General features: G+C 46.5%; 1 protein-coding gene across 3 annotated transcripts in view; it reads right to left on the bottom strand.

Moving 5' to 3' along the window:
- The window catches only part of smyd3 (SET and MYND domain containing 3), a 54,609-nt gene that overhangs the window by 26,427 nt on the left and 5,682 nt on the right, over nucleotides 1-22,500 (bottom strand). For all 3 annotated transcript variants that reach the window (XM_058399672.1, XM_058399671.1, XM_058399670.1), the window contains exons 2-5: nucleotides 14,815-14,878; nucleotides 13,496-13,603; nucleotides 13,304-13,361; nucleotides 13,086-13,213 (exon numbers count right to left, since the gene is read on the bottom strand). In XM_058399672.1, coding sequence (XP_058255655.1) covers nucleotides 13,086-13,213; nucleotides 13,304-13,361; nucleotides 13,496-13,603; nucleotides 14,815-14,878 — 358 coding nt within the window. The remainder of the gene's footprint in view (nucleotides 1-13,085; nucleotides 13,214-13,303; nucleotides 13,362-13,495; nucleotides 13,604-14,814; nucleotides 14,879-22,500) is intronic.

Genomic DNA, 22,500 nt, shown 5'->3' with positions numbered 1-22,500 from the left:
GCAACCGCCAAACCCAGACTCGTCCATCAGATTGCCAGATGGAGAAGCGCGATTCGTCACTCCAGAGAACGCGTCTCCACTGCTCTAGAGTCCAGTGGCGGCGTGCTTTACACCACTGCATCCGACGCTCTGCATTGCACTTGGTGATGTATGGCTTGGATGCAGCTGCTCGGCCATGGAAACCCATTCCATGAAGCTCTCTGCGCACTGTTCTTGAGCTCATCTGAAGGCCACATGAAGTTTGGAGGTCTGTAGTGATGGACTCTGCAGAAAGTTGGCGACCTCTTCGCACTATGGGCCTCAGCATCCGCTGACCCCGCTCCGTCAGTTTACGTGGCCTACCACTTCGTGGCTGAGTTGCTGTCGTTCCCAAACACTTCCACGTTCTTATAATACAGCTGACAGTTGACTGTGGAATATTTAGGAGCGAGGAAATTTCACGACTGGATTTGTTGCACAGGTGGCATCCTATCACAGTTCCACGCTGGAATTCACTGAGCTCCTGAGAGCGACCCATTCTTTCACAAATGTTTGTAAAAACAGTCTGCATGCCTAGGTGCTTGATTTTATACACCTGTGGCCATGGAAGTGATTGGAACACCTGATTCTGATTATTTGGATGGGTGAGCGAATACTTTTGGCAATATAGTGTATATATACACTACCAGTGAAAAGTTTGGACACACCTTCTAATCCCATGGTCTTTCCTGATGTTTATTTCTTTCTACATTGTAAAACAATGCCGAAATCCACAATAATGTCCTTTGAACAGTTGATATTGAGATATGTCTGCTACTGATGCTCTGTAAAGCCTTCATAACGCCTCTAATCTGAGGTGCTGTTAATTGGTGATTTCTGAGGCTGGTCACTCTAAATGAACTTCTCCTCTGCAGCAGAGGTCAGTTTTGGTCTTGCTTTACTGGGATGGTCTTCATGTGAGCCAGTTTCATCATGGGGCTTGATGGGTTTTGCAAATGCACTTGACAATACTGTTCTTGCAAGAACTATTCCAGAACACCTGACCTTCATATCTTAAAATAACAACTGACTGGTTTTTGTTGTCATTACATATGGATTACTGAAGTCCATGTGTGTTATTTCATAGTTTTGAAATCTCCAGGATTGTTCTAGAATGTAGAAAATAAATTCCTAAAAAAAAACACTGAATTAAAAGGTGTCCAAACTTTTGACTGATAGTCTATCTATCTATCTATCTATCTATCTATCTATCTATCTATCTATCTATCTATCTAATATAAAGCTGAGCTCCAGTCAGAGCTGCTGTTAGAGAGAATTAATCACCACCTGATCCACCAATCATGAAGTGTGTGTGTGTGTGTGTGTGTTAAAGCTTTCCCAGCTGAGTGAAGTGAAAATCACCAACACAATTATGACTAATGATGTGTTTAAAAATCAATAAAAATGTGTTCTACTCTAGAAAACAAGCTGGTGTTATTATATCCAAACATTTCTTATTACACACACACACACACACACTTTTTACAGGCTTCATGTTGTGTTTATCTCAGTGTCATGGTGTTGTCAGGTGTGTATGAACACCAGAGTAATGCATGTTTATGTTTCTACTCTAAAGTCTGTGTTTCCAAGAGCTCATGTCTGCATCGTAATCACACCAAACCCCTCCCACCACCACCACCATCACCAAACCCCTCCCACCACCACCACCATCACCAAACCCCTCCTACCAAATGATGTCAGTGTTTCCTGGGCCTCAGTGGTGTGATTTGGAACGGAGCTGAGGCGGTCAGTAACACACAGGTCCTGTACAGAGATGTGGTGTGTGTGAATTAGCATTTTCACGACTCTGTTAGCATGTAAGGTGTGAGAGTGTGATGTTAATTGTCTTTACGCTGCTTCACTAAAGCGGAACAAACCTTCCCAAGAGGTTCCTGCTCATCTCATTTCCATTTCTACACAGCAAGACAGAAAAAGAGGACGGACACACACACACACACAGCATCGGAGAGGCAGAACTCCAAGGTCATGCTGTCAATTTCTCTCCTGACTCATTTAGCATTCTGCTCTGTGTGTGTGTGTGTGTGTGTGTTTGGAACTTAAACATGTTAAAGACTCTGATTCTCAGTCCAGTCAGGAATGTTAATGCCCAGTGTGAGGTCCAACACTGGACTGCTTCAGCACAACGATGCTCAGTGCTTAATGAGTAATAAAAACATTCAGTAATAAAATCATTAAATATCTAAACATTCTTCAATCACTCATTTATTATAAATCATTATAATTCATCATTTAATTTAATTATTTTATCTTTAAATTAATGAGATTATAGACCTGAAGGAGACGAGACTGTGTGTAATGGGTTGTGTGTAAGCTTTGATTCAACCGTAAATGTTATTTTAATAAAAGTGTGTGTGTGTGTGTGTGTGTGTCTCCTCAGAGACTCACCAGCGCAGGACACAGCCATTGAGGAGAGATATTTAGGACACAGAGATGGACATTTTTAGAGCAGATAGAATAATGTGCAGTGTAGTGATGAAACAAACACACACACACACACTCCACTGTCACACTGAGATTAAACAGACAATGTAAAAATAAATCAATGTCCTGTGTTATCAAGACTCTCCATATCTCTCTCATCTCCATCAGTATTCCGATCTCAGCTGGAAGTCTGTTCTTGTCTGGAATGCTGAAACTCAGTTCTCTGTTAGAACACCATCCTCAGCTGGAACGTTGATCTCCATCGGAATAACCATGAAACAAACTCAAAATAAATTGACAAGCTGTCTGTCTCTTATCTCTGTCCGTCTCTCTCTCTACCTCTCTCCCTCTGTCTCTCAATCTCTGTCTGTCTGTCTGTCTCTCTCTCTCTCTCTGTCTCTCTCTCTCCAGTCTTTCAGTCACACAGCAGCACATCACAGACAGACAGACTGAGAGAGTCAGACAGAGAGAGAGAGAAAGACAGACAGACAGTCATGGTGTGTGTTCTCGGTGCTCTACACTATCGACCCTCTCGACGCTTGGTGGAGTGACCTCTCGGGTCAGAGCGATTTTCCACACAGTGGCTGCTTGAGCGGGATTCAACAGCTCTGTGTGTGAGTAGGGTGTGTGTGTATAATGTGACTGTGTAGTGTGTCTGTGTGTGTGTGTGTGTAGTGTGAGTGTGTAATGTAGTGTGAGCATGTAGTGTATGTGTGTGATGTGTGAGGAGACATGAGTAGTGTGTTAGTGTGTATTAGTGTGTGCATGTTCCCTGGACTCTAGTGGACAGTTTAGGGATTTGAAACACGTCCAAAGCAGATGTGGATCAATTTCACCCTCAGGTAATGAAGTCATTTAGGAAGCAAATCAATGAGGAACTGATTAAAGCACAGAGTGTGTGGAGTAGTGGCATTAGACACACACACACACACAAACACACACAGACACAAATACACACACAAATCAGATCGAATCTGTGAGACATGTTTCTTGGGAAAACAGGAAGTGCTGATTTTACACTAATCTGGAAAATGAGCAACACCGCACTGTTCTGTGTGTGTGTGTGTGTGTGTGTGTGAGTGTGTGTGTGTGTGTGTGTGCTATTCTCACTCAGGGGTTTGCATAGAGTTGCAGTAGAGTTTTTATAAACACAGCTACAGTAATAAAACTGAAGCAGTGGATCTCTGATGCAGTGCTGGACGATGATGTCATAATGTGCAGTACAGCAGCTGACCAATCAGGGGACGTACATACACATTACGGTCCTAACACACACTCACTATAATCACACACACTCAGTTCTCTTCTCTTTTATTCATTCTCTCTCTTTCCTTTCGTACACTCTTCCTTCATTTATCTTTCTGTCTATAATAGTTTATTAGAGCTCAGTCAGCTCATTACCTATCATTTAACCTCACACACACACACACACACAGCCCAGAACCGTCATTGAATCACAGTGGCACACTTTTACCTCAAAAAGACCATCAATTCCTTATTATAACTCTTCCTCGTTCACCATGGAAACGGTGATGGCTGACCAATCAGGTGAGGATTTGAGTCTTTAAGATGGTTTTATATTAATAAAAGGACAGACGTTGATGGGTTGTGTGTGTGTGTGTGAGCTCCTGAGCCCTGTGTGTTCTCTTCAGGACAGAGAGAAGAAGAAGAAACCTGGAGCTGAGAGTCCAGCCCCCGTCCCTCACACAGAGACTCTTCCTCATTCCTTTTCAGATCTGCAATACTGATCAATCACTACTAATATCATTTCATCATTTCATTTTCTGTTCATTTTCATTTAATCGCTCTTTTCAAAATAAATAAATCATTTAAAAGCCAGATCTCAAACCTGATCTGAATATGAGGATAAATAATACATGCTAAACACGTCCAGTGGTGCTATAATAATCCTTGCACACACACACACACACACACACACACACACACACTGCTGTTGCCGTGGCGATCTAAGCGATATTGGACACATGGGATGACAAACAGTGCAGTGCTGTGAGGATTGTGTACGTGTGCAGACTACAAGTGTGTGTGTGTGCATGTGTGTGTGTGTGTGTGTGTGTGTGTTCTGCTTCACATCCTGTTGACTTCCTGCGGCTGTGTCCCAATCCCCTAAACTACTGTACACTACATAGAATGAGAAGATAGTGAGTTATAAGTCAGGTGATGCTGATGTGCTGTTTAGGTACACTGTGTAGGGCAGTAGGGGGCAGTTTGTGACACAGCCTATAGAGAGACATGAACATAACCATGAACACACACACACACACACCAGATGGCATGGCAGCACACACTGAATAATGTGAATCTGTGAATTAAATCAGAAACTAAAAAATATGCAGAGAAAGAGAGAGAGAGAGAAAGACAGAGAGAGAGAGAGAGAGAGAGAGAGAGAGACAGAGAGACTGCAAGGTTGCCATGGTAACAGCGTGTGGGCTGTGGATGAGGTTTTAGGGCACTTGGTTAGTGTGTGTGTGTGTAATAAAAATAAGAGATTTATAAACACTTTACGATGTTCTAACTCTCTACAGCTGATAGCATGATAGCTATTGGGCTAATTAGCAGTTAGCATGAATGCTGTCCATGGTGATTATTTATAGACATTGCTGCAGTATGCTTAGCTTTTAGCAAGCTGGACTACAAAGTGCTGCAGTCAAACAGACACACACACACACACACACACACACACTGCAATATAGTACTATGTGAGGTCACACTGCCCCCTGCTGGTGCAGATTAACATTTCAGTCTGACCAGAGTGCGTGATACACACCGGCTTCATTCTGATAACGAAGACAACAACCAAATGATGCAAGTTAAATCAGTGTAATATAATGAGGACAAACACACACACACACACACAGACATACACACACAAACAAACCCCCCTCCACACACACACACAAACAAACCCCCCTCCACACACACACACACAGACATACACACACAAACAAACCCCCCTCCACACACACACACACACAAACAAACCCCCCTCCACACACACACACACAGACATACACACACAAACAAACCCCCCTCCACACACACACAAACAAACCCCCCTCCACACACACACACAAACAAACCCCCCTCCACACACACACACACACAAACAAACCCCCCTCCACACACACACACACAGACAAACCCCCCTCCACACACACACACAAACATACACACACACACACACACACAAACAAACCCCCCTCCACACACACACAAACAAACCCCCCTCCACACACACACACAAACAAACCCCCCTCCACACACACACACACACAAACAAACCCCCCTCCACACACACACACACAAACAAACCCCCCTCCACACACACACACAAACCTACACACACACACACACACAAACAAACCCCCCTCCACAAACACACACAAACAAACCCCCCTCCACACACACACACAAACATACACACACACACACACACACACAAACAAACCCCCCTCCACACACAAACACACACACAGACATACACACACAAACAAACCCCCCCCCCACACACACACACACAGACATACACACACAAACACACAGACATACACACACAAACAAACCCCCCCTCCACACACACACACAAACAAACCCCCCTCCACACACACACACACACACAGACATACACACACAAACAAACCCCCCCTCTACACACACACACACACACACCCCCCTCCACACACACACAAGCAAACCCCCCTCCACACACACACACACACAAACAAACCCCCCTCCACACACACACACAAACATACACACACACACACAGACATACACACACAAACAAACCCCCCCTCCACACACACACACAAACATACACACACACAGACATACACACACAAACCACCCCCCCCTCCACACACACACAAACAACCCCCCCTCCACACACACACACAAACATACACACACACACACACACAAACAAACCCCCCTCCACACACACACACAAACATACACACACACACAAACAACCCCCCCTCCACACACACACACACACACCCCCCCCACACACACAAATATACACACACACAAACACACACACACACAAACATACCCCCCACACATACATACACACACAAACTAACCCTCCCTCCATACACACACGAACAAACCCCCCACACACAAACATACACACACACAAACACACACACACAAACATACCCCCCACACATACACACACAAACTAACCCTCCCTCCATACACACACAAACAAACCCCCCACACACAAACATACACACACACAAACATACCCCCCACACATACACACACAAACTAACCCTCCCACCATACACACACGAACAAACCCCCCTCCACACACACACAAACATACACACACACACACACAAACAAACCCCCTCCACACACACACAAACAAACCCCCCTCCACACACACACAAACATACACACACACAAACATACCCTCCCACACACATGCATACACACACACAAACACACTCTACCCCTACACACACACAAACACACACACCCCCACACACATACATACACACACAAACACACTCTGCCCCCACACATACAAACATACACACACACAAACACACTCTGCCCCTACACACACACATACATACACACACACACACACATACATACACACACACAAACACACTCTGCCCCCACACATACAAACATACACACACACAAACACACTCTGCCCCCACACACACACAAACATACACACACAAACACACTCTGCCCCCACACACACACAAACATACACACACAAACACACACATACATACACACACACAAACCCCTCTCCACACACACACAAACACCCCCCCACACACAAATATACACACAAACATACACACACACACAAACATACACACACACACAAACAAACCCCCCTCCACACACACACACAAACACCCCCACACACAAATATACACACAAACATACACACACACACAAACATACCTCCCTCCACACACACAAACTAACCCCCCACACACACAAACCACCCTCCACACACACACAAACACACAAACATACCCTCCCACACACACACAAATATACACACAAACATACACACACAAACACCCCCACACACACACTCCGCCCCCCCACACACAAACATACACACACACAAACACACTCCGCCCCCACACACAAACTACCCAACTACACACACACAAACATACACACACAAACAAACCCCCCTCCACACACACAAAAATACACACACACAAACACACACAAACCCCCCCCCAACACAAATAAACACCCCCCCCACACACACAAATATACACACAAACATACACACACACACACACACTCACACACACACACACACAAACACAAACATACACACACACACACACAAACATACACACAAATATACACACACACACACACACACACACACAAGCAAACCCCCTCCACACACACACACAAACACCCCCACACACACAAATATACACACAAACATACACACACACAAACAAACCCCCCTCCACACACACACAAACACCCCCACACACAAATATACACACAAACATACACACACACACAAACATACCTCCCTCCACACACACACAAACAAACCCGCCACACACACAAACATACACACACACAAACACACACACACAAACATACCCCCCACACATACACACACAAACTAACCCTCCCTCCATACACACACAAACAAACCCCCCACACACAAACATACACACACACAAACATACACACACACAAACATACCCCCCACACATACACAAACAAACCCCCCTCCACACACACACAAACATACACACACACACACAAACAAACCCCCTCCACACACACACAAACAAACCCCCCTCCACACACACACATAAGCACACTCACACACACACACAAACAAACCCCCCTCCACACACACACAAACACACACACACACAAACATACCCTCCCACACACATGCATACACACACAAAAACACACTCTGCCCCTACACACACACAAACACACACACCCCCACACACATACATACACACACAAACACAAACACACTCTGCCCCCACACATACAAACATACACACACACAAACACACTCTGCCCCTACACACACACACACACACATACATACACACACACAAACACACTCTGCCCCCACACATACAAACATACACACACACAAACACACTCTGCCCCCACACACACACACAAACATACATACACAAACACACACATACATACATACACACAAACACAATCTGCCCCCCCCACACACAAACATACACACACAAACACACTCTGCCCCCACACATACAAACATACACACACAAACATACTCTGCCCCCACACACACGCAAACATACACACACAAACACACTCTGCCCCCACACATACAAACATACACACACAAACATACTCTGCCCCCACACACACGCAAACATACACACACAAACACACTCTGCCCCCACACATACAAACATACACACACAAACATACTCTGCCCCCACACACACGCAAACATACACACACACAAACACACACATACATACATACACACAAACACACTCTGCCCCCACACACACACAAACATACACACACAAACACACACATACATACACACACACAAACACACTCTGCCCCCCACACACACAAACATACACACACAAACCCCTCTCCACACACACACAAACACCCCCCCACACACAAATATACACACAAACATACACACACACACAAACATACACACACACACAAACAAACCCCCCTCCACACACACACAAACACCCCCACACACAAATATACACACAAACATACACACACACACAAACATACACACACACACAAACAAACCCCCCTCCACACACACACAAACACCCCCACACACAAATATACACACAAACATACACACACACACAAACATACCTCCCTCCACACACACAAACAAACCCCCCCCACACACAAACCCCCCTCCACACACACACAAACACACAAACATACCCTCCCACACACACACAAATATACACATAAACATACACACACAAACACCCCCACACACACACTCCGCCCCCCCACACACAAACATACACACACACAAACACACTCCGCCCCCACACACAAACTACCCAACTACACACACACAAACATACACACACAAACAAACCCCCCTCCACACACACAAAAATACACACACACAAACACACACAAACCCCCCTCCACACACACACAAACACCCCCCCCCACACACAAATATACACACAAACATACACACACACACAAACATACACACACACACACACACAAACATACACACACACACACACAAACATACACACAAACATACACACACACACACAAACAAACCCCCCTCCACACACACACAAACACCCCCACACACAAATATACACACAAACATACACACACACACACAAACATACACACACACACACACAAACATACACACACACACACAAACATACACACAAACATACACACACACACACACAAGCAAACTCCCTCCACACACAAACACAAACACCCCCACACACACAAATATACACACAAACATACACACACACACACAAACATACACACAAACATACACACACACACACACAAGCAAACCCCCTCCACACACAAACACAAACACCCCCACACACACAAATATACACACAAACATACACACACACACACAAACATACACACAAACATACACACACACACAAACAAACCCCCCTCCACACACACACAAACACCCCCACACACAAATATACACACAAACATACACACACACACAAACATACCTCCCTCCACACACACAAACAAACCCCCCACACACACAAACATACACACACACACAAACCCCTCTCCACACACACACAAACATACCCTCCCACACACACACAAATATACACATAAACATACACACACAAACACTCCGCCCCCACACACAAACTACCCAAATACACACAAACATACACACACACACACACTCACACACAAACACAAACATACCCCCCTCCACACCCACACACAAATACACAAACACAAACATACCCCCCCACACACACAAACATACACACACACAAACATACACACACACAAACACACTCCGCCCCCACACACACACAAACATACACACACACACACACACAAACAAACCCCCCTCCACACAGACCCATACAAATATACCCCCCCACACAAACATACACACATACGCACACAAACTCTCCTCCACACACACAAACATACACACACACCCAAACACCCCCCCACACACACAAATATACACATAAACATACACACACAAACACACTCCCCCCACACACACAAACATACACACACATACAAACATACACACACACAAACACACTCTGCCCCCCCACACACAAACATACACACACACAAACACACTCTGCCCCCACACACAAACTACCCAACTACACACACACAAACATACACACACACAAATACACACACACACACAAACACAAACATACCCCCTCCACACATACACACAAACATACACAAACAATCCCCCTCCACACACACACAAATACACAAACACAAACACACTCCCCCCACACACACAAACATACACACAAATACAAACATACACACACACACAAACACACTCCGCCCCCACACACAAACTACCCAACTACACACACACAAACACACACACAAACAAACCCCCCTCCACACACACACAAACATACACACACACACACAAACACACTCTGCCCCCACATACAAACTACCCAACTACACACACACAAACATACACACACACACAAACATACACACACAAACAAACCCCCCTCCACACACACACAAACAACCCCCTCTCCACACACACACAAACACACTCCTCTCCACACACAAACATACACACACACACAAACAACCCCCCTCCACACACAAACAACCCCCCTCCTCAGACACACACAAAAATACACAAACATACCCCCCACATACACACACACACACACAAACAACCCCCCCTCCACACACACACACACAAACAACCCACCCTCCACACACACAGACACACAAACATACCCCCCTCCACACACACACACAAACCCCACACACAAACATACACACACACACAAACAAACCCCCCTCCACACACACAAACATACACACACAAACAAACCCCCCCCCACACACACACACAAACACCCCCACACACAAATATACACACAAACATACACACACACACAAACCTACCTCCCTCCACACACACAAACAAACCCCCCACACACACAAACATACACACATACACACAAACCCCCCTCCACACACACACAAACATACCCTCCCACACACACACAAATATACACATAAACATACACACACAAACACCCCCACACACACACTCCGCCCCCCCCCACACAAACATACACACACACAAACACACTCCGCCCCCACACACAAACTACCCAACTACACACACACACAAACATACACACACACACAAACATACACACACAAACAAACCCCCCTCCACACACACACAAACAACCCCCTCTCCACACACAAACATACACACACACACAAACAACCCCCCTCCACACACAAACATACACACACACACAAACAACCCCCCTCCACACACAAACAACCCCCCTCCTCAGACACACACAAAAATACACAAACATACCCCCCACATACACACACACACACACACACACACAAACAAACCCCCCTCCACACACACACACACAAACCCCACACACAAACATACACACACACACAAACAAACCCCCCTCCACACACACAAACATACACACACAAACAAACCCCCCTCCACACACACAAACATACACACACAAACAAACCCCCCTCCACACACACACAAACACCCCCACACACAAATATACACACAAACAAACCCCCCACACACACAAACATACACACATACACACAAACCCCCCTCCACACATACACAAACATACCCTCCCACACACACACAAATATACACATAAACATACACACACAAACAAACATATACCCTACCATCACACAAACATACACACACATACCCCCCCACACACACTCAAACACACCTGTTTTTAAATTACATGAAACTGACCACAGTCTGAAATGTAACTCACTAAAATGTAAAACAGCAGTTGAAAACACACACACACACACTTCCAAATGGCAAACTTGAACCACATGGTCAAAAAGTCTGGATAAAAGGAGGGTTTGGACTGAGTGACCAGATAAAAGTGAATATTATTCTCAAACATTGCGGTGATTTCTTCAGTCAGTCAGTTCGTGACAGGAAGATGTTACTGCATCGGAATTACAGCGTCATAATCATAATTATAGAATAATTTATAAGAGCCAATCAGCTTCCAGTATGCAAAAGAGGAACAGATATAAGAAGGAAAAAATGAAACGGTTGAATGAGTAAAAGACTGGAAGACTGAATCATACACACTCACAGTCTTCTGCTTGACGTGTGTGTGTGTGTGTGTGTGTATGTGCGTGTGTGAGATCCTGCATGATGTCATAATGCAGCTTTAAACTCATTCAATTAAACTCAAAACCAAACCTGCTAAACTCAGACAAGTCCAACAGCGGTGTGTGTAAACTCTGATGAGAATGAAGAAGAAGAGGAGGAAGAGGAAGAGCAGACTGACCCTAGCGAGAAGACTCATGGGATCCAAACCACTCGGCAGCTGAGAAACATCAGAGTCCAAATAAAGCTTCAACATGGAGCAGAGCTGAACCAGACCTTCTCTTTTCTCCTCATTCATCTCCTCCAGATCTGCACACACACACACACACTCAGAGTTATTAGTAGTGTATATGAGACTGTAAAGAGGTCAGTAGTGTATATTAGACTAAAAGGACCTACGTGATTGGTGTTGTGTTATAGAGTAAAGCTCCTGAGACTCTGTTGCAGGATCACTGAGCTGCACAGATATAACATCTCATCATTATCTCACAACATCATCACAACGTCTCTACACAACACACACTGGTGGGGTAAATAATATATTGTAACAGTGGTTACAGCAGCTGGGGGATTAGAGATGATGATACTGACCAGCGTGAAAATGATTCTGGCTGTGAGTCGGACCGAGTCGGTGGGAACTCTCGGGTACACGTGCTGAAGACATTTACATTCTCTCTTATGTTCAGGCCACGCCTCTTTCTGTAGGAGACAGAGATGAAAAGAGGAGAAAAGAGAAAACATGATAGGTGTAGAGAGAGAGATTTGAAGACGGAAGGGGTGGGGTTTGGAGATGGAAGGGGTGTGGTTTGGAGATGGAAGGGGTGGGATTTGGAGATGGAAGGGGTGGGGTTTGGAGATGGAAGGGGTGGGGTTTGTTTCAATGGAAGGAGTGGCGTTAGGAGATGGAAGGGGTGGGGTTTGTTTCAATGGAAGGGGTGCGGTTTGTTTCAATGGATGAGGTGTGGTTTGTTCCAATGAAAGGAGTGGGATTTGGAGATGGATGGGGTGGGGTTTGGAGATGGAAGGGGTGGGGTTTGGAGATGGAAGGGGTGGGGTTTGTTTCAATGGAAGGAGTGGCGTTTGGAGATGGAAGGGGTGGGGTTTGTTTCAATGGAAGGGGTGGGGTTTGTTTCAATGGATGAGGTGTGGTTTGTTCCAATGAAAGGAGTGGGATTTGGAGATGGATGGGGTGGGGTTTGGAGTTGGAAGGGGTGGGGTTTGAAGATGGATGGGGTGGGGTTTGGAGATGGAAGGGGTGGGGTTTGGAGATGGATGGGGTGGAGTTTGTTTCAATGGAAGGAGTGTGGTTTGGAGATGGAAGGGGTGGGGTTTGAAGATGGAAGGGGTGGGGTTTGGAGTTGGAAGGGGTGGGGTTTGAAGATGGAAGGAGTGGGGTTTGTTTCAATGGATGAGATGGGGTTTGTTTCAATGGAAGAAGTGGGATTTGGAGATGGAAGGAGTGGGGTTTGAAGATGGATGGGGTGGGGTTTGGAGATGGAAGGGGTGGAGTTTGGAGTTGGAAGGGGTGGGGTTTGGAGATGGAAGGAGTGGGGTTTGAAGATGGATGGGGTGGGGTTTGGAGATGGAAGGGGTGGAGTTTGGAGTTGGAAGGGGTGGGGTTTGGAGTTGGAAGGGGTGGGGTTTGGAGATGGATGGGGTGGGGTTTGGAGATGGAAGGGGTGGGGTTTGGAGATGGATGGGGTGGGGTTTGGAGATGGAAGGGGTGGGGTCTGCATGAAAATGGAGTTTACGTGATTCATATTTTTGATAAATTTAAGACTGTTATATCTCGTGATGAACGTACAAAATAAGTTCCAGTTGGAAAAATCTACATTCTGATCAGAGAAAATGTTTTATACAGGAACGAAGGAGGAAATAAAAACAACTGTAAATCAGAATAAAGCTCTTACCTGACACTGAACACTGCAGTACCGGGAACTTTTACACTGAGAACATCTCAATAAACTCTCACCCCTACAGAGAGACAGACAGAGAGACAGACAGAGAGACAGACAGAGAGACAGACATTTTAATGTTAAAGATATAAGTTTAGATCATAGCTGATTTGACCTGTGTGTGTAAGAATGAGATTTTTGTGTCCATAAACATACAGATGACAGAATCTGTGTGTGTGTATGTGAGAGAGAGAGAGAGAGAGAGAGAAACAGAGAGAGATACCCGTCACCATTAGTGGTGTGATTCTAGCAAAATATCTAAACTTTATATTTTTTACATAAATGTTAACGGAGAAGAACTGAGTTTATTCTTTACTTTAAACAACTGCACTAGAAAAATCTCTGCGAGTCTCAGGGAACGGTGCGAGTCTCAGGGAACGGTGCGAGTCTAAGGGAACGGTGCGAGTCTAAGGGAACGGTGCGAGTCTCAGGGAACGGTGCGAGTCTCAGGGAACGGTGCGAGTCTAAGGGAACGGTGCGAGTCTCAGGGAACGGTGCGAGTCTCAGGGAACGGTGCGAGTCTAAGGGAACGGTGCGAGTCTAAGGGAACGGTGCGAGTCTCAGGGAACGGTGTGAGTCTCAGGGAACGGTGCGAGTCTAAGGGAACGGTGCGAGTCTAAGGGAACGGTGCGAGTCTCAAGGAACGGTGCGAGTCTAAGGGAACGGTGTGAGTCTCAAGGAACGGTGCGAGTCTAAGGGAACGGTGCAAGTCTAAGGGAACGGTGCGAGTCTCAAGGAACGGTGCGAGTCTAAGGGAACGGTGCAAGTCTAAGGGAACGGTGCGAGTCTAAGGGAACAGTGCGAGTCTAAGGGAACGGTGCAAGTCTAAGAGAACAGTGCGAGTCTCAGGGAACGGTGCGAGTCTAAGGGAACGGTGCAAGTCTCAGGGAACGGTGCAAGCTTTAGGGAACGGTGAGAGTCTAAGGGAACGGTGAGAGTCTCAGGGAACGGTGCGAGTCTAAGGGAACGGTGCGAGCTTTAGGGAACGGTGCGAGTCTAAGGGAACGGTGCGAGTCTAAGGGAACGGTGCGAGTCTAAGGGAACGGTGCGAGTCTCAGGGAACGGTGCGAGTCTAAGGGAACGGTGCGAGTCTAAGGGAACGGTGCGAGTCTCAGGGAACGGTGCGAGTCTCAGGGAACGGTGCGAGTCTAAGGGAACGGTGCGAGTCTCAGGGAACGGTGCGAGTCTCAGGGAACGGTGCGAGTCTAAGGGAACGGTGCGAGTCTAAGGGAACGGTGCGAGTCTCAGGGAACGGTGTGAGTCTCAGGGAACGGTGCGAGTCTAAGGGAACGGTGCGAGTCTAAGGGAACGGTGCGAGTCTCAAGGAACGGTGCGAGTCTAAAGGGAACGGTGTGAGTCTCAAGGAACGGTGCGAGTCTAAGGGAACGGTGCAAGTCTAAGGGAACGGTGCGAGTCTCAAGGAACGGTGCGAGTCTAAGGGAACGGTGCAAGTCTAAGGGAACGGTGCGAGTCTAAGGGAACAGTGCGAGTCTAAGGGAACGGTGCAAGTCTAAGAGAACAGTGCGAGTCTCAGGGAACGGTGCGAGTCTAAGGGAACGGTGCAAGTCTCAGGGAACGGTGCAAGCTTTAGGGAACGGTGAGAGTCTAAGGGAACGGTGAGAGTCTCAGGGAACGGTGCGAGTCTAAGAGGGAACGGTGCGAGTCTTTAGGGAACGGTGCGAGTCTAAGGGAACGGTGCGAGTCTAAGGGAACGGTGCGAGTCTAAGGGAACGGTGCGAGTCTCAGGGAACGGTGCGAGTCTAAGGGAACGGTGCAAGTCTCGGGGAACGGTGCAAGTCTAAGGGAACGGTGCGAGTCTAAGAGAACGGTGCAAGTCTCAGGGAACGGTGCGAGTCTAAGGGAACGGTGCAAGTCTCAGGGAACGGTGCGAGTCTAAGGGAACGGTGCAAGTCTCAGGGAACGGTGCGAGTCTAAGGGAACGGTGCAAGTCTCAGGGAACAGTGCGAGTCTAAGAGAACGATGCAAGTCTCAGGGAACGGTGCAAGTCTAAGAGAACGGTGCGAGTCTAAGAGAACGGTGCAAGTCTCAGGGAACGGTGCGAGTCTAAGGGAACGGTGCAAGTCTCAGGGAACGGTGCGAGTCTCAGGGAACGGTGCAGGTCTCAGGGAACGGTGCGAGTCTCAGGGAACGGTGCGAGTCTCAGGGAACGGTGCGAGTCTCAGGGAACGGTGCAAGTCTCAGGGAACGGTGCGAGTCTCAGGGAACGGTGCGAGTCTAAGAGAACGGTGCAAGTCTCAGGGAACGGTGCGAGTCTAAGGGAACGGTGCGAGTCTAAGAGAACGGTGCGAGTCTAAGGGAACGGTGCGAGTCTAAGAGAACGGTGCGAGTCTAAGGGAACGGTGCGAGTCTAAGGGAACGGTGCGAGTCTAAGAGAACGGTGCGAGTCTCAGGGAACGGTGCGAGTCTAAGGGAACGGTGCGAGTCTCAGGGAACGGTGCGAGTCTAAGGGAACGGTGCGAGTCTAAGGGAACGGTGCGAGTCTAAGGGAACGGTGCGAGTCTAAGGGAACGGTGTGAGTCTCAAGGAACGGTGCGAGTCTAAGGGAACGGTGCAAGTCTAAGTGAACAGTGTGAGTCTCAAGGAACGGTGCGAGTCTAAGGGAACGGTGCAAGTCTAAGAGAACAGTGCGAGTCTCAGGGAACGGTGCGAGTCTAAGGGAACGGTGCAAGTCTCAGGGAACGGTGCAAGCTTTAGGGAACGGTGAGAGTCTAAGGGAACGGTGAGAGTCTCAGGGAACGGTGCGAGTCTAAGGGAACGGTGCGAGCTTTAGGGAACGGTGCGAGTCTAAGGGAACGGTGCGAGTCTAAGGGAACGGTGCGAGTCTAAGGGAACGGTGCGAGTCTCAGGGAACGGTGCGAGTCTAAGGGAACGGTGCAAGTCTCGGGGAACGGTGCAAGTCTAAGGGAACGGTGTGAGTCTCAAGGAACGGTGCGAGTCTAAGAGAACGGTGCGAGTCTAAGGGAACGGTGCAAGTCTCAGGGAACGGTGCGAGTCTAAGAGAACGATGCAAGTCTCAGGGAACGGTGCAAGTCTCAGGGAACGGTGCGAGTCTAAGAGAGCGGTGCGAGTCTCAGGGAACGGTGCAAGTCTAAGGGAACGGTGCAAGTCTAAGGGAACGGTGCGAGTCTAAGAGAACGGTGCGAGTCTCAGGGAACGGTGCGAGTCTCAGGGAACGGTGCGAGTCTCAGGGAACGGTGCGAGTCTCAGGGAACGGTGCGAGTCTCAGGGAACGGTGCGAGTCTCAGGGAACGGTGCAGGTCTCAGGGAACGGTGCGAGTCTCAGGGAACGGTGCGAGTCTCAGGGAACGGTGCGAGTCTCAGGGAACGGTGCGAGTCTCAGGGAACGGTGCGAGTCTCAGGGAACGGTGCGAGTCTCAGGGAACGGTGCGAGTCTCAGGGAACGGTGCGAGTCTCAGGGAACGGTGCGAGTCTAAGAGAACGGTGCAAGTCTCAGGGAACGGTGCGAGTCTAAGGGAACGGTGCGAGTCTAAGAGAACGGTGCAAGTCTCAGGGAACGGTGCAAGTCTCAGGGAACGGTGCGAGTCTCAGGGAACGGTGCGAGTCTCAGGGAACGGTGCGAGTCTCAGGGAACGGTGCGAGTCTCAGGGAACGGTGCGAGTCTAAGAGCACGGTGTGAGTCTCAAGGAACGGTGCGAGTCTAAGAGAACAGTGCGAGTCTCAGGGAACGATGCGAGTCTCAAGGAATGGTGTGAGTCTCAGGGAACGGTGTGAGTGTCAGGGATCGGTGTGAGTGTCAGGGATCGGTGCGAGTGTCAGGGAATGGTGAGAGCCTCAGATGTGTGTTTGAACACTTCTTATGAAAAGTTCTCAATTCCATGCAGATTAGTTTTTCTGAGATTCTGTAAAATATAAATCCAAACCTTTCTCTAGGCCGACTCCCCGTGCAGTTAGTCTGGATTTCTGAAAGCTGCCTGGTGAAAATGTCTACTGTTAAAAGCTCTGAACAAATAAAACACACCAGAACTGAAGAGTCCATTAAGTAGTAAATCTTCTGAGCTGTATTATAAGCAGTGTTCAATAACTGATGAAGCTCTGAGTCTTCTGAGAGAAAAAGCAGCATCTGTTGGAGCTCCATGAGCACAAAGACCAGTTTGTTTCAAACCCAGGATTCAGGAGCATAAATTAAAGATGGAGATGATTTATGAGCTGCTACACTTTTGCCCTTGTGCAGACATGAATAAAGAGATTGTCTTCTCTCCATCTGCTTCACCATCGCTCCTGCTTTACACTAATCACTCCTGATTAATTATTAAAACCCGGGCTGGAGCTCGGCGCTGTAGTGCTGTGTGTGTTCTTACACACACTGAGTTCTCATAAAGAGTGTGTTACTGAAGCAGTGCTGTGTGTGTGTGTGAGAACTAAACACAACGTTTATGAATATAAAAATAATGAACTGATATGCAAGTGTGTCTCTAAAGTCCACTCAGGTGCTGCAGAAGATCACGGCCTGTAGAAAACACTGACTGATAAAAGGAGTACTGAATTAAAGATCCTGAAATAATACACATTAAATATTAATCGAACTGAATTCTGAAGATGAACAATGTGCCCTGAAAACCCAATTAGACTGAGAGAGAAAAGAACCGTGATTAAAGTAAAAGAAGGCTCTGAGGAGGAGAGCGAGATGTTTTATTGATGCTCTACACGTGATATCTCAGAGTGACGCGGTGGAATGTGAGATCAGATCTCTCCTCCATATTTACTGTAGAATCTAAGTGTAAGCTCAGTAGTTTCCTTCTCTTTTCTCATTAAAGCTTCATGTCATGTGGAGAACTCTGAGCTTCTGACACACTGGTCATATATGACGAAGTCAAATCATTAACTGGTATAAATGACCAGGATGAAAAAGTGCAGAACCATCGCTAGATGAGAAATAGTTTTTTTTCCCTTTTTGACGCAGATTATTTTTGTATTGTGAAAGTAAATGTGGAGTCTGAGTTAAACATCATCACATGACTGCTGGATTAAAGAGGTGTTTCTCTTCACACAGAGAGATGCTGGTATCTCCAGAAGAGAAGTACTGATGGATTAAATATCATTCTCAGTTCATATAATGTCTTGTTTCCTCAGCGAGTTGAGCTGCTGGAGAAAGATGACTAGAGTAAAGAGCAGAATATCAGCCTGCATTAAATCAGGTGCTGCTTTAATTAAAGCAGTAATTAATGTCAGAAACTCAGCTATATAAGCGACTCTGAACACCAGGAACACTTCCTGATGTAAATACGGATTTATCCTCAGACGAACACGCCCCCTGGAGTCAGGTGACAGGGTGTGTGTGTAGATTTTACTGATCCGAAGCCTGACAGTTTAATAAGGAAATAACATCTAATGGTTAAATTTAAAGAGATTCGTTTGAGAACAGTTTAGTTTGAGACTCGTTTGGTTTGAGAATCATTTAGTTTGAGATTCATTTGGTTTTGTCTGCATGGTGTTACAGTGAGCTCAGATTGCTGTTGTAGGTGTTCGATGGAGACACATCACTCCAAGCTGTAATGTTGGCCAGAAATAAACGTGAGGACGATGAAAGTCTCTGGACTCTGATGTTGTTGATTGTCTTCCTCATGAGTCCACTTCACTCTCATTACGGCTCTGATGTCATTACAACAAAATAAAAGGTGGCGAGGGATCATTCTGTGCTGAACGACTTCTGCAGTTATACTGAGGTCACGTTCAGGTCACACCATCGAAACCCACTGCATCCCACAATGCACTGCAAGTGCTTTATGTTTATATGATATGAACCCTTGCTGGTACACTACCCATAATGCACTATGGTAAACATAACCACACTGAACTGATGATGTTGTTTATGAGCCACGCCCTTTCTCACACTACTGCCTCTGTTTACTAAATAATAGTAGATTGTAAGAATAGTAAATTGGTTCAAATATAAGCTTCTGTTAATGAGTGCATGCACACACACACACACACACACACACACACACACACACACACATGCAAAACAGCCACAGGGGCCTTGACAAAAAATCAGGCTGAAATCATGAGACATGAGAATAAACTGGTGCTCTTGTGCAGACTGTAATATAATCAGTTATAAACTGTCATAAAAATGAAGATGTTCGGCTACATTCATTCTCACACACACACACACTCACACACACACACACACACACACTCACACTCACACACACTGACACACACTCACACACACACACACACACACACACTGTAAGTAATGACTTTTATACACAACACTCTTCAGCATGTGACATCATGGACAAAAAGCACTGTCACTAGCCTAGTACTAATTCATTATCTAAAACGTAGATAAAAAACATTTCTCTGTGTAATAACACAGTAATAGATCAGAGATGAAGACGAATCGTTAATCTGAAGGCTGTTAATGTGATTATTCATCCTTCAGCATGTCGATGGGATCAGTGTGAACTCAGCAGCTCCATTACACCGGTCTGTAGATCAATGTTAACCTCAGTGAGCTCACAAAGAACAATGTTTATAATATTATGTTGTTCCCCCTTCTGCTGCCAAAACAGCCCTGACCCGTTGAGGCATGGACTCCACTAGATCCCTGAAGGTGTGCTGTGGGATCTGGCACCAAGATGTTAGCAGCAGATCCTTTAAGTCCTGTAAGTTGTGAGGTGGAGCCTCCATGGATCAGACTTGTTTGTCCAGAACATCCCACAGATGCTGGATTGGATTGAGATCTGAGGAATTTGAAGGTCAGGTCAACACCTCAAACTGGTTGTTGTGGTCATCAAACCATTCCTGAACCATTTTTGCTTTGTGGCATGGAGCATTATCCTGCTGAAAGAGACCACAGCCATCAGGGAATAGCATTTCCATGAAAGGGTGTAGATGGTCTGGAACAATGCTTAGGTAGGTGGTACGTGTCAAAGGAACATCCACATGGTGTAAAAGATGTAAAAGAAAACGTGATTCATCAGACCAGGCCACCTTCTTCCATTGCTCCATGGTCCAGTTTTGATGCTCACATGCCCATTGTTGGTGCTTTTGGCAGTGCACAGGGGTCAGAACGGGCACCCTGACAGACCCCATATGCAACAAACTGTCCTGCACTGTGTATTCTGACCCCTTTTTATCAGAACTTCTTCAGCAGTTTGATCAACAGTAGCTCGTCTGTTGGATCGGATCACACGGTCCAGCCTTCTCTCCCCACGTGCATCAATGAGCCTTGACCGCCCATGACCCTGTCTCCAGTTCACCACTGTTCCTTCCTTGGACCACTTTTGATAGATACTGACCACTGCAGACCGGGAACACCCCACAAGAGCTGCAGTTTTGGAGATGCTCTGATCCAGTGGTCTAGCCATCACAATTTGTCCCTTTTGGTCAAACTCTCTCAAATCCTTACGCTTGTCCATTTTTCCTGCTTCTAACATCAACTTTGAGGACAAAATGTTCACCTGCTGTCTAATATATCCCACCCACTAACAGGGGCCTTATTCACTTCATCCGGTTAGTGGTCAGAATGTTATGCCTGATTGGTGTATATCCGGCTCTCTGGTGTATATAATGATTTATAATCCCACTCTCTCTCACTCATTAGGGATAAATATGTAAGTGTAAAATTTATATCCTGAATTTATAGATTTCTGT

Source organism: Hemibagrus wyckioides, linkage group LG09 (assembly GCF_019097595.1).
Source record: "Hemibagrus wyckioides isolate EC202008001 linkage group LG09, SWU_Hwy_1.0, whole genome shotgun sequence".
NCBI classification, from domain to species: Eukaryota; Metazoa; Chordata; class Actinopteri; order Siluriformes; family Bagridae; genus Hemibagrus; species Hemibagrus wyckioides.
This window is presented reverse-complemented; position numbering and strand designations above follow the sequence as displayed.